The following is a 14,246-nucleotide window of genomic DNA, read 5'->3' as shown; positions in this document are numbered from 1 at the left end:
AAGGATTTCTCCTTTGTATTCCTCTCGTTCCTGTTGTCCACACTTCCTTACCTCTGAGGTGGAGGTCGGAGCAGGCTGTTCATGAATGAGGACGGCACAGTGTGAGGGTGGAGGCTGGGCAAGGTGATCTCTAAATTTACTCAGGGACTGTTCTTGAACATTTCAGGTCATTCCTATCTTTCCGCATGATTCGTTCCGCAATAGGTGGATGCATTTCACTTTAACCATCTCATGTACAACGTAGTGAATTATTCTGGTCTAAATATTAGAACTTCTTTTGGTCGAGCTGGATTCGAACCCCCTCACACCTGAAGCGCCTCCAGTTCATGGATTTGTCCTCTACGGTACCTTTTTACTCCACCTGAGAGTCTTCTGATCTCTACATTCTTGTTGTTTTTAAATCTGTTTAAGGAAGAACTCTGACTCGTGCTTGACTGATGAACTCTCAAACAAACCTCGTACAGAAGAAAATAAACGACCTGCCGTGTTTCTATCTGTCATTTTCCAGCAGTTACATCCCATAGTTAGTTCCTGACAGCCCTGTGCTCACCTCTCTGCAGGTAAGAAACCCTGAACGTTTAAATCCACACTTAAAAAGGTACAATTACACAATCACCGTAACAAACAGCACCATGCTGCAGATCAGCGCTGCTCTGCGGTCAGTGGCGCCCTCTGCTGGTCAGAGAGAAGAACTGCACCACAGTGAAGCGCTGAAAAAGACTGATAGTCATTATAAGAAACTTATCCTATTGGCTGTGACTGTAACAAAGCCGTGTTTATTAATCATCTGAATGAAAAATATTTACGTTATATAAAAGATTAGTTTACTTCTGACAGGTGTGTCGTCATCATCTCTCGTGTACAGGTATACATAATGAACCGGTCTATGAGGAGTGATGGAGTTTTTATAAAAGTACCTTTTGAGGTGTGAGGCGTCAGCAGGAAGAGGGCTGCAGAAACTCAACTTTAACAACCCTGAGGTTCTTTTACAGCGAGCAGGATGATGATCTGACATGAGGCCGGACCCTTTGTGAAAATCAAACACTTTAATATTGAATACAATTGAACACAGAAAGATGAACTCTGAGGGGGTAAATAACCCCAACAACCACAAACACTGCTAAGCAGGAAGTGACATATTTATTCTTCTTCAATTAAATCATCGTTAAAATATGTGAATATTTTGTGATCTCGCTCCACGTCGTATGTTTCAGCTTTAGGTGGTGATTAGCCTAGCTTAGCACAAACACTGGAGGCAGGGGGAAACTGTTAGCATCTCCACAACACACGCACACACAAACACACACAGGGGAAATATCCATGTGAAGTTTGATAAGATTTTCACAATAAAAACAGAATAAAAACAGTGTTCACACTGAGCAGCAGCTGCATTTCCTCTAATGTCCACTAGGTGCTGCTGTGATCAAACTAATAAGTGAAAATCTATTAATCAAAATACTAATAAAAAATTTATGAAAGAAGATTTTCAAAATAAATGTCCTGTCCTAAACAAGCCCACGTCACTGAAACATGCTAAGCTAACGTACGAAAGGTACGACCAGTGAATCATTACGAACACATCTTACAGATGTTCAGCTAAAATTAGCACGCTTACATTTAGCTAGCTCAGATAACGACGCTGCTGCTGTTTACAGGCGGGTTTTAACCATCAGATAAAAGTTTGACACGTTAAGCTCCCATGACCTCCTCGTGTTCGCCGCTCATGTCATCAGTCTGTGAAACCTAAAGAGCAGCTAGCATGATTAGCAGCTAAAACCTGCTCATGGATCTGATAGCTAGCTATCGTAAGCTAACCATAGTAACAGTATCCCCGCCTCTGTCAGTCAGAGTTCTGGGTTCGTTAAAGGCAGGAGTATTTAGATCAAGTGAACACAGTATCTGATGTCAGGGTGGCGAGAAGTCTTTCGTTCCCTCTCAGGGACCGCAGAGCGTCTAACAGCGTTAATCCACGATCTCCTCCTCTCCGGGTTTTCTGTCCAACATTCTGTAGAAGAAGAACCCGGGCTCGTCTCCTCGCTGGTTAGAGCGTCACATTCAACAACAACTGTCTTAAGTTTAAAACATACAAAACTGGTAACGTCACTGTGGCGTGCAACAGTAGGAAGTCTTTCTCGGCCGCCAGGAAGCGTGTAACGTCACGTGAAAGCTATGATAGGCTAACCTTGAAGCTAACCCTAGCTTCAAGCTAAAATGAGCTCGCTGATGTTGCTGTTTTCAAAGGTCAGAGGTGAAAAGGTTTGAGGAGGTGGAGCGTTCAGGTGATGTTTGTGCAACTGGTCCAGGTGAGGAGGCGGAGTCAGTGAGAACAATCTGACCACCATCATCACACCTGAACGACTCCTCAGTGAGCAGAGCGTCTCGTGATGTCAGCAGTGATGTCAGCAGTGATGCCTGTTTGTCTTAAGAGCGTTCTAAAACCACTTCCTGTCATGGTGGGCTGGCCACCGGAGTCAACAGAAAGTATCCCTGCATGGCGTTCTCTGACAGTCTCAATCATTTCCCCACACTGACCCCTGATGCCGTCCCAGCATTCATAGCGAGCGGGGACACTGGGCTCAGTCGACCTCTTCCTGCCGAGCCAGGGAGGAGTTCCCTGTCAGAGGAGCGTTGTGGGGGGCGGAGTTTGGAGTTAACGCAGCCTGGGCTGGCACTGACGGAGGAGAGCGTCTGCTGGGAGCCATTTTGGAAGGACGAGTTGTTGGAGCTCTGACGAGAGCGAGAGTTATAATTTGGCTGCCAACTGCGACGCTTCTTCTTCCACTGACAGCGCAGGATCCGGATAAACGCCTGCAACCACCAACAGAAACAAACAAATCAGAACGAGAACAGGAAGTGTGATGGCTGTGGACGCAGTCTTTGAATGTGTGTGTGTGCATGTGTGTTTGTGTGTGTGTGTGTGTGCGCGTGTCTCTATATGTGTATGTGTGTGTGCGTGTCTCTATATGTGTGTGTGTGTGCGTGTCTCTATATGTGTGTGTGTGTGTGCGTGTCTCTATATGTGTATGTGTGTGCGTGTCTCTATATGTGTGTGTGTGTGCGTGTCTCTATATGTGTGTGTGTCTCTATATGTGTGTGTGTGTGTCTCTATATGTGTGTGTGCGTGTCTCTATATGTGTGTGTGTCTCTATATGTGTGTGTGTCTCTATATGTGTGTGTGTGTGTCTCTATATGTGTGTGTACGTGTCTCTATATGTGTATGTGTGTGTGCGCGTCTCTATATGTGTGTGTGTGTGCGTGTCTCTATATGTATGTGTGTGCGTGTCTCTATATGTGTGTGTGTCTCTATATGTGTGTGTGTGTGTCTCTATATGTGTGTGTGCGTGTCTCTATATGTGTGTGTGTGTGTCTCTATATGTGTGTGTGTGTGCGTGTCTCTATATGTGTGTGTGCGTGTCTCTATATGTGTGTGTGCATGTCTCTATATGTGTGTGCGTGTCTCTATATGTGTGTGTGTGTGCGTGTCTCTATATGTGTATGTGTGTGTGCGTGTCTCTATATGTGTGTGTGTGTGCGTGTCTCTATATGTGTGTGTGTCTCTATATGTGTGTGTGTGTGTCTCTATATGTGTGTGTGCGTGTCTCTATATGTGTGTGTGTCTCTATATGTGTGTGTGTCTCTATATGTGTGTGTGTGTGTCTCTATATGTGTGTGTACGTGTCTCTATATGTGTATGTGTGTGTGCGCGTCTCTATATGTGTGTGTGTGTGCGTGTCTCTATATGTATGTGTGTGCGTGTCTCTATATGTGTGTGTGTCTCTATATGTGTGTGTGTGTGTCTCTATATGTGTGTGTGCGTGTCTCTATATGTGTGTGTGTGTGTCTCTATATGTGTGTGTGTGTGTCTCTATATGTGTGTGTGTCTCTATATGTGTGTGTGTGTGTCTCTATATGTGTGTGTGTGTCTCTATATGTGTGTGTGTCTCTATATGTGTGTGTGTGTGTGTCTCTATATGTGTGTGTGCGTGTCTCTATATGTGTGTGTGTGTGTGCATGTCTCTATATATGTGTGTGTGTGTGTCTCTATATGTGTGTGTGCGTGTCTCTATATGTGTGTGTGTGTCTCTATATATGTGTGTGCGTGTCTCTATATGTGTGTGTGTGTCTCTATATGTGTGTGTGTGTGCGTGTCTCTATATGTGTGTGCGTGTCTCTATATGTGTGTGTGTGTGTGCGTGTCTCTATGTGTGTGTGTGTGCGTGTCTCTATATGTGTGTGTGTGTGCGTGTCTCTATATGTGTATGTGTGTGCATGTCTCTATATGTGTGTGCGTGTCTCTATATGTGTGTGTGTGTGCGTGTCTCTATATGTGTATGTGTGTGTGCGTGTCTCTATATGTGTGTGTGTGTGTGTGTCTCTATATGTGTGTGTGCGTGTCTCTATATGTGTGTGTGTCTCTATATGTGTGTGTGTGTGTCTCTATATGTGTGTGTGCGTGTCTCTATATGTGTGTGTGTCTCTATATGTGTGTGTGTGTGTGTCTCTATATGTGTGTGTGCGTGTCTCTATATGTGTGTGTCTGTGTGCATGTCTCTATATATGTGTGTGCGTGTCTCTATATGTGTGTGTGTGTGCGTGTCTCTATATGTGTGTGCGTGTCTCTATATGTGTGTGTGTGTGCGTGTCTCTATATGTGTGTGTGTCTCTATATGTGTGTGTGTGTGTCTCTATATGTGTGTGTGTGTGCGTGTCTCTATATGTATGTGTGTGCGTGTCTCTATATGTGTGTGTGTGTGCGTGTCTCTATATGTATGTGTGTGCGTGTCTCTATATGTATGTGTGTGCGTGTCTCTATATGTGTGTGTGTGTGCGTGTCTCTATATGTATGTGTGTGCGTGTCTCTATATGTGTGTGTGTCTCTATATGTGTGTGTGTGTGTCTCTATATGTGTGTGTGCGTGTCTCTATATGTGTGTGTGTCTCTATATGTGTGTGTGTCTCTATATGTGTGTGTGTGTGTCTCTATATGTGTGTGTGCGTGTCTCTATATGTGTGTGTGTGTGCGTGTCTCTATATGTGTGTGTGTCTCTATATGTGTGTGTGTCTCTATATGTGTGTGTGTGTGTCTCTATATGTGTGTGTGTGTCTCTATATGTGTGTGTGCGTGTCTCTATATGTGTGTGTGTCTCTATATGTGTGTGTGTCTCTATATGTGTGTGTGTGTGTCTCTATATGTATGTGTGCGTGTCTCTATATGTGTGTGTGTGTGTGCATGTCTCTATATATGTGTGTGTGTGTGTCTCTATATGTGTGTGTGCGTGTCTCTATATGTGTGTGTGTGTGTGTCTCTATATATGTGTGTGCGTGTCTCTATATGTGTGTGTGTGTCTCTATATGTGTGTGTGTGTGCGTGTCTCTATATGTGTGTGCGTGTCTCTATATGTGTGTGTGTGTGTGCGTGTCTCTATGTGTGTGTGTGTGCGTGTCTCTATATGTGTGTGTGTGTGCGTGTCTCTATATGTGTATGTGTGTGCATGTCTCTATATGTGTGTGCGTGTCTCTATATGTGTATGTGTGTGTGCGTGTCTCTATATGTGTATGTGTGTGTGCGTGTCTCTATATGTGTGTGTGTGTGTGTGTGTCTCTATATGTGTGTGTGCGTGTCTCTATATGTGTGTGTGTCTCTATATGTGTGTGTGTGTGTCTCTATATGTGTGTGTGCGTGTCTCTATATGTGTGTGTGTCTCTATATGTGTGTGTGTGTGTGTCTCTATATGTGTGTGTGCGTGTCTCTATATGTGTGTGTGTGTGTGCGTGTCTCTATATGTGTGTGTCTGTGTGCATGTCTCTATATATGTGTGTGCGTGTCTCTATATGTGTGTGTGTGTGCGTGTCTCTATATGTGTGTGCGTGTCTCTATATGTGTGTGTGTGTGCGTGTCTCTATATGTGTGTGTGTGTGCGTGTCTCTATATGTGTGTGTGTGTGTCTCTATGTGTGTGCGTGTCTCTATATGTGTGTGTGTGTCTCTATATGTGTGTGTGTGTGCGTGTCTCTATATGTGTATGTGTGTGTGTGTGTGTGTCCAGCACTGGTATTAACAGTAGTATTAGTATTGTGATGATGATGATTGTTTACCTGTTTGAACTCGCGGCTGTAGCACGGGTAGATGACAGGGTTCAGGCAGCTGTTGAAGTATCCCAACCAGAAAATCACTTTGAAGAACGTTTCAGAAGGCCGGAGGCTGCTGCTGAACGAGCCTATACACAAAAAAACAAACAAACACAAACAGTAAATAAAGACAAACAGGAAGTGACTCAGTCTGTCAGGAAGCTGATATTCATGTGTTCATACCTTCAGTCTGACACGAAACTCCTTTCTGAGGTCAGATTAAACCCACAGCAGCAATCCGTACCGTGCCTCAGCACGCTTCACCCCTAAAGTCCAGTTTGTTTGACCAGTGTGAGAGCTCTGATCCGTGCTCGAGCTCGGTACACTTCCTCGGCCCTGGCACGCTTTGAAGAGGTGTGCTTAAGCATGGTACACTTCATGTACGAGCACAAGCACGGGCACACAACATGGACAGCCTTCATTCAGGAGAAACCCCGGAGTGTTCTGTCAGTATCTGATTAACATGACTCTCATTAAGACACCAAGTCAGTAAAGTAGCTGTCATGGTCTCTGAGTTGTTTTCCGATGTGCGGATACGGACCCGACAGCGCCTCTTTTTCTTTTCTCGAGTCCGCCCGTCTTGTAAACTGAACATGCTTCCTGACCACCTAAGTCATGTATGTGTTGTATTACGATGTGAGGTACCAGAAGTAACTGTGATCAGGCCTGGTTAGTCCTGGAGCACAGAGTGCGGTACGGGACAACTTTGCTAGTGTGAGTGTGCCCTAACAGATGGAGGTGCAGGTCAGTGCTTTCACCAGCAGGGGGCAGAGTTCACCACCACACCAGAGGAGCAGGTATGATGTGAAGATGTTTTCTTAAATTAACTGTGAATAAGTTAGAGTCAGGGATTTTTATAATGACTGAATAAAGGATCATTTAAACACAAACAGCAGCGACACACAGAGACGAAGAGACACAGCTACAGGAACATTTAACCCTTTGTGTGTGTTTGTGAGTCAGACGGGGTCTCTGGGTTAGAGGGGGAAAGCTGCACAATCCAATGCATGAGGGGCTGAGTGTGCAGTTCTCCTCTCATCTCAACCTCTCCTCTCGTGTCCCCTAGTTCCTCGCCTCCTCCCATCACCTCCTCCCCTCTCTCACAGGTGCTGACCCTTGTATGAGCAGGTGATCTGCAGAGTGTCAGAGGACTTCAGAGGATTTCGGGGGATTTTGAGGATCAGGTTTTTGATGTTAACAGACTCCTGAGCAGGTTGGATTATTTTGCCCTGAGTATGGACTTGTAAGGCCATCCTGCGCCTCAGGCTGCTGCCTCTGACTATATATGAAGCCTCTAAACTCAGCCATGAGAAACACATGTGACGGCAGACCATGATGCATCACTGTCCTGCTGTAAAAGCAAAACGTGTATCTCCAAGTTTGGAGATGGTCTCTTTAAGTGCAGAAGGATCTATTTTAGCGAGAGTCTGAGGAGGTTTTGGGTTCGAGCCACGTCCTTCATGTAAATATCTCCCCTGTTCCCAGGACGCCTCCTCCAAACCCCACTCTTCTTCTGTGGTGTTTTTAATGCACTTACAGAAACACTGAACTGTTTGTAACGATTCATCAAATCACGTTAAGATTTCCTTATTCTAATTTTTACAGAGATGAAACTGAAGTGAATGTTTGCATCAACGTTCTTTTCTCTGGTTGTAAAAGTTTTTGTTCACGTCTTTTCTGAAATGTTGGGTCAGTGTGTAAACATTTTCCTCATTGTGCCTAAGGGTCACCATCTTTAGGCCCCGCCCCCTTTAATCCAAGCTTGTTCTCCTGATCTGAATCAACAACACCTAACCCCTGTGATCACAGTCCTGAGGTTCAGTCTGCAGCCCGCTCACATCACGCCGCTTTATTCTCTCTTATGAAACCTGCGGCGCTCCAGAGGTCGCCTGCAGCCTGAAGGATTGTGGGTTATTAATGATTCAGACTCAGCAACATTCAAACACTCACAGCTCCTGTTTGAGGGTTATAAACTGCTGTCAGACATCACAGAGAAACTTCTTAGGTCTCCTGAGTTTGAGGAGGTCAGATTAAAGCAGATCTATTAAACGCACGGTCACCTGATGAGCAGAGCTGTGAGATGTGAAGTTCAAAAACCTCCTTATTGATCTGATACTGACGTCAGTAAAATCCCTCATTTCAGCTGCTGTCTCTTTAAGGCCCCGCCTCCCCCGTGCCCACTCTCCTCTGATTGGCCAGCTCTGTTTGCAGTCACAGGGACATCTGAGTGAGCTTCCTTGAAAGAGCTGCCTGCGTGGGCGTGTCCTGCAGCTTTGCTCTGATACGTCGGTAAAACGTGACTTCAGGTTCTGGTGATGTCTCGCCAAGTTCTCGTAACGTCTCGTTCCGAGCAGCAGGAAACCACGTCGGGGATCACGTCAACAACTGAGGTTTAGACATCGTAACATTATTTATTTAAAGATGGATCTGCAGAAAAGATTCCTTTCAACTTGTCGATACTTTTCTAATCCTCGTGTTTTCAAACGCCTTCATCTCCCTGATGTTAACGCTCGACGGTCTCAGAGTGCTGACGCGTTAATAAATAAACACGAATCATCGAACAAGACGACGAGTCCACCAACACGTTAACGTTGACATATAGCAGTTAGAGGTTTGTAGTCAGAGGCGTCCTGATGTCAGGTTTTATATCTGAAGATATCCACGCCTGTTTGGACACGAAGGCGCCGGATGACGAATCATTTCCTGTTTTTAATCATCATCCTGCAGGCTGTCTGACGCCTCGTCGTCAGGTAGGCGGGTACTTTTGACCACGAGCGTTTTGACCTTTCGTACACAAACAGCCTTTCAGGTCACTGTAAACTATCCTTTAGTAAAACTCCTTCCAGGGTGAAGATATTCAGAAACTCAGTTTAAGGTGTTTCTGTGTAGACGGGGAAAACGTCTCGCTGTGCACCGGTTTCTGCTCCGTGTGAAGTCATCGTGCGACGATTAGTCAAAACTAGCGCTGGTGCTAACGTTGCAAACTGGACTTTCTACACGCTCACTCACACACACGCGCGGTTACTCTCCCACTATGTGGACGAGCAGAGACGCCTGATTGGACGACGGAGGTCACTGCTGCTTCATACAACACAGACAGACTTTGGGTTGGCGGGATGAGGAATGGCGTTAAAATGTCCGCATGTCAAGGACGTCGTTGTTGACTTGGCATGCTGATGACAGCCGTAACAGTGAATAACATACCTGCCTACGCGTCGACTCGGCCAACATGACGTGTAAGAGTCTGATCAGCACTGCTCTATGAAACGGCGTTTGTTTTGAGCGTTGGTTTGAAACGGTGGATCGTTAAATTATCGTCTTGAAACACTCGGGATCAACAGGGTGGAAGTAACGGACGTGTTGACCATGATTGGTCGGCCTTAAAGGAACAAGTCATCCGACACGCACTCTGTTATCTGACATCTTATTGGCTCTGTCAGATTCCTCGCCCTCTGATCCGACAGCCCGAGGCGAGCGTCTGGCTTCGCTCCACTCTTCATGTTTTGGAAAATCAAGCTCCAAAAATAAAAACAACCTCGAGTGTTTCACTTCCTGCCTTTTCCTTCTGTGAGAACAACACTCTCCTTTCTGGCTTTTGTCCTTGAAACGCCGACTGCTGATTGGACGCTGACCTCACGAGCAGGAAACAGGTCAAATATTTCAGATATGAAGAAAACTAAACGTTTTCTGTGGACGTCTCTTTAGATGAAAGGTGACGACAAACTTTATTTATCTGAGTTCTCCTGTTGTTAGCCTCGTTCGGCCGTTATGTTATTTATATGTCATACAAACATCCTAACGGCCAAGAATCAGGCCACGCCCCCCCCTGATCGTTGGGGCCTTAAATATTGATCTGGTACATACTGTGCGTAAACCCGTCCTCATTAACGACCATGTTTTTTAACCATCACGTACCGAGAGGCAGAGCCATGAAGAACGGCAGCCAGCAGAGGATGAACATGCCGACCACCACGCCCAACGTCTTCGCAGCTTTCTTCTCCCTGGCGAACTTCTGTAGTTTGAGGCTGAGCGAGCTCTTGGCTGTGGAGGCCCCGGCCGCCCCGGGTTCCTGCGCCTGCTGGTTCCTGCAGTGGATCCTCATGGTGAGCTCGTTGGAGTTCTCCTGACGCTCCTTCATCACGCCGGCCTCCAGGTTCTTGGTGGTGCGTTTGGCCACGACGTAGACGCGGCAGTACATGGCGAGGATGACGAAGAGCGGGATGTAGAATGAGCCGAGCGAGGAGAAGAGGGCGTAGAACGGCTCCTCGGTGATCACACACACGGTGTCGTCCTGCAGGAGACATGCGAAGAGTTCAAGGTCAGATTAACGTTGAACAGGCGTTTAAATCTTTATAGAACAGAATTAACCCCTTAACAAGACGTTAACGTTCATATCAGTTCATCTGTTAATATTAACTGAATTCACCAGTGTTACGGTTTAAAGAGTGACCGTGTTAACTGGTGACTTTCAGCTGAATGCCTCTGTGGTTGTCATGGTAACAGACCTATATGATCAATGTTTCTGACATCATTCGTAAGAACACTTTCTCTGTCTCCAGCATCTGTTGTAACCACGACGACCACAGACGCATACTGCTGAAAGTCACCAGTTAACACGGTGACTTTTTAAAACGTTACACCGGTGTTATAAAAACAACAGAACCATCGTCTTTGTACAAAGCCAGTAGATGTGAGTTCTTAGAGGCCGTGAGGACTCAGAAGACGTGTCTGGGTTCATACGTCACCACAGGAAGTCCTTCATGTTAAGCAGCTTTTCACAGTAAAAGCTTCCAGGGAGCAGAGACGGACATTTTGTCTCATTATTCAATAATCTCTCTGAAATACAGGGGGCTATACTCTCACTCAGGCTGTCTGATCCATCTGACACATGTTAGTCAGTCCATCACAGAATATTTAGAAAGCTGAGGTTTCAATCTCGTGTTTGACAAAAGAGGACGTTTAAAAGCGTCACTCTGGGCTCTGAAATACTTCAACCAGATATACATTTTTGGGCATTTTTGCCTTTATTGGACATCGGACAGCTGAAGAGAGACAGGAAGTGTTGGGGGGAGAGAGGGGGAGGACATGCAGCTAAGGGTCGAGGTCGGATTTGAACCAATAGCCACGGCGATGAAGTCTAGCCTCCATACACGGGGTACGTGTCATAACCGCTAGGCTATTGGCGCCCCCTTCAACAAGCTTTTTGATTGTTTATGGACTCAAGAAAAATCTTCAACAGAGAGATGAAAATAATAAAAATGATGAATCTTCTGTCCTGTACTCCGTGAATCAATGAAAGCCTGAATTCCTCGTTAAACGCTTTCCTGTCATAAACCTCGTTTACCTTCAGTCACCTAGAGTCTCAACAGTCAGGGGTTAACCTCGGGATTGACCTCTGACCCTTGCCGTGATTTCAAGACCTCTCAGGCAGTTGAAGGTGTTTAAGGGATTATTGGTTCAGGTTCAGTGATGCATGATGGGTAATGAGTACCTGTGACGGCGGCTGCTTCCAGCCCAGCAGCGGGCCGATGGAGATGACGGTGGAGAGGATCCAGACGCCCAGCATGGCGAGCAGCGCCCTCTTCTCGGTGACGATGGTGGGGTACTGCAGCGGGTAGCGCACGCCGATGTAGCGGTCAATGGAGATGACGCACAGAGACATGATGGACGCCGTGCAGCACATTACGTCCACCGCCGCCCAGATGTCACAGAAGATACGACCGAACACCCAGTAATCCAGAATCTGTGGAAACAGGACGTCACTGAGCGCGCTCTGTTCAGCCTTTCACACGAGAGACGCTTTCCTTCACTGATGACACGTTGAAAATGATGCTATCTTTGTTTTAGTCAAACAAAGTTCACCTGTTTGACCAGACAGGTGAGCAGGAGGCGAGAGAGTCATCAAACATTTAAGACAAACCTGCACGCTGTTTACCTTTCTAAACATGATGATGCAGGTTAAACGGCGTGCACGAGTCTGTCTTCAGCGTTTCATATTTAAAACAATAAATGTTCAAATATCTGGCTTCATTCAGCGAGAGGGGCAACAGATGGCGAGGAAAAACAAACGCTGTCACCACCGATATCACATAGGATATGTTGCCAATTGAAGCGGTCGAGAGACACTTTCAAATGACTTTGGACCCCAGAAACATGGCGCCCAGTCTCCTTTGAAATACTGTGGTGATAGTCTGTGAACAAAGTCAATACTGAAGGACATTTTGAAATGTTTCATTCAGACCGGCTGTGTTTCACCTCACGCTTCTAAAGGCTTCATTTATTTGAATGTTCCGGACTCTGTAACTTTTACAGATCAACACAAATGTCTGGTGAAAGAGGGGCTGATTATATAAGATTAGTCTTCTTTCTGCTCCTTTTCATTCAAAATTTGAGATTTTATGTTGTTTTTTAAATTGTATTGTTTGAATTAAATACATTTACAAATAAAATAAATAAAACATGTTTATCACATTGTTGACAAGAATCTGAGCACTTTATGAACTTTGACCCATGTGACCTGTTTGCACTTGTATGTTTTATTAATTATAGCTAGGTGACTCTCCCTGAAACCAGATTTAAAGATTTAAAGTCACATGAACCCTTTCTTTATAAAACGTTATAAATCAAATGTCATATTTGAGATGTGTTAAATATTTTTAATAATAAATCAAACAGCTGATATAAAAATGAAGATGTATTAAGACCTAGTTTAATTTCCAATGTGTTTAATTTCCAAAGTTCATTCTTTACTATTATTTATTTATTATTATTCAGTTTGTGAAATAAAACGAAGAATATCGAGATTATTTAGCCTAACACAGTAATTATATTTTTGTTTCACTATTTTCTTTCTCTTCATCCATGTTTGATGTCGAAGCTGTCGACATTTAAATCTCCACCAAACAAATAACAACCGATCAACAATCAACCAACAATCGATCAACAGGCTATTCGATCAGTAATCGATCAATAATTGACTGTGCCTGACCTCCAGCGTGGCGGACACCGGCAGCACGGTGGTCCCCAGCAGCAGGTCGGCGATGGCCAGGTTGATGATGAAGTAGTTGGTGGCGGTCCGCAGGTGTCGGTTACAGACCACCGACAGGATGACCAGGATGTTCCCGACGATGGCGCACATGATGAAGAAGGCAAGCACCATGCCTACCGGCACCGCCCGGCGCAGGTCCAGCGGGGCGGGGACGTGCTGGGAGCCGGCGGAGCGGTTGATGGAGGAGTTGGAGTCCGGCAGTGGAGCCTGTGTCCCGGGGTAGAGGACCGCGGAGGAGTTAGTCCACAGATCCATGATGAGGGGGTCCAGAGAACAGATTGTTCCTTCTCGGGGTTTAATAAAGTCTTAAAGTTCAATATTTGATTAATTTATGTTTTTAAGGGATTCGCCTAAGCAGACATGAGCGTGAGTTTTCTTTCTTCCTCAGCAGGTCGCAGTTTGGTTTATTTTTCTGTTAAGTTTTCCCGGCCTTGTTTCTGGTCTAACTCCATGGCTGTGAAGAGCGCTCGTGCCGGGCTCGGTTTGAGCGGGAAGCTCGCGGAGCAGCAGGTGGTGGAGGCTAGGGTCAGCTGGGTGTCTCCGGGCGGTCAGACATCCTCCTGCCGGCCACTGGAGCTCCTGCTCGGGTTACAGAGAGGATGCAGGAGCGGAGCACGGAGCAGCGTGTGTGTCCTTTTATGGTCCAAGTGTTTAATGTGGGAAAGTTTCAGCAGGGAAAAAAGAGACACAAAGTGCTGCATCCTTCTCTCATGGTGATCTTCTCTCTCTCTCACTCACTCACACACACACACACTCTCTCTCTCTCTCTCTCTCTCTCTCTCTCTCTCTCTCTTTCTCCCTCCCCCATAAATGTGATTTATGACTGAGAGTTTAATGCAGCTCTACAGTGGCCCTCAGTTGCAAAAAGAACAAAAAACAACAGAAACCCCTTAAGTGGTTCTTTAAGTCGGAGACTGTAAATAATAATGGACGAGACTGAGTGACGTCACCTGATTGTTAATGCAGGGGGATTTGGAGTCGCTCTCACCCTGACTTGTCTTTCAGTCAACCCAACGAGTCCCCCCCCCCCTCTCTAGAGTCGATGTTCACGCAGGTCACCATGTGGTGGAC

At 45.7% G+C, this 14,246-nt stretch overlaps 1 protein-coding gene across 1 annotated transcript; it reads right to left on the bottom strand.

Moving 5' to 3' along the window:
* Positions 1-1,478: 1,478 nt before the first annotated feature.
* On the bottom strand, positions 1,479-13,976 carry LOC132988415 (alpha-1A adrenergic receptor-like). Its single transcript, XM_061055808.1, has 5 exons — positions 13,116-13,976; positions 11,619-11,870; positions 10,043-10,418; positions 6,095-6,216; positions 1,479-2,808 (listed from the first exon to the last, which is right to left on the bottom strand). Exons 1-5 carry the CDS (start codon positions 13,428-13,430, stop codon positions 2,515-2,517), a joined length of 1,359 nt encoding a protein of 452 aa, XP_060911791.1. The 5' UTR covers positions 13,431-13,976; the 3' UTR covers positions 1,479-2,514.
* Between the last annotated feature and the right edge of the window lie 270 nt (positions 13,977-14,246).

The sequence above is a fragment of the Labrus mixtus genome, chromosome 14 (assembly GCF_963584025.1).
Source record: "Labrus mixtus chromosome 14, fLabMix1.1, whole genome shotgun sequence".
NCBI lineage: Eukaryota > Metazoa > Chordata > Actinopteri > Labriformes > Labridae > Labrus > Labrus mixtus.
The sequence above is the reverse complement of the archived record's forward strand: the minus strand, read 5'-3'. Positions and strand labels throughout refer to the sequence as shown.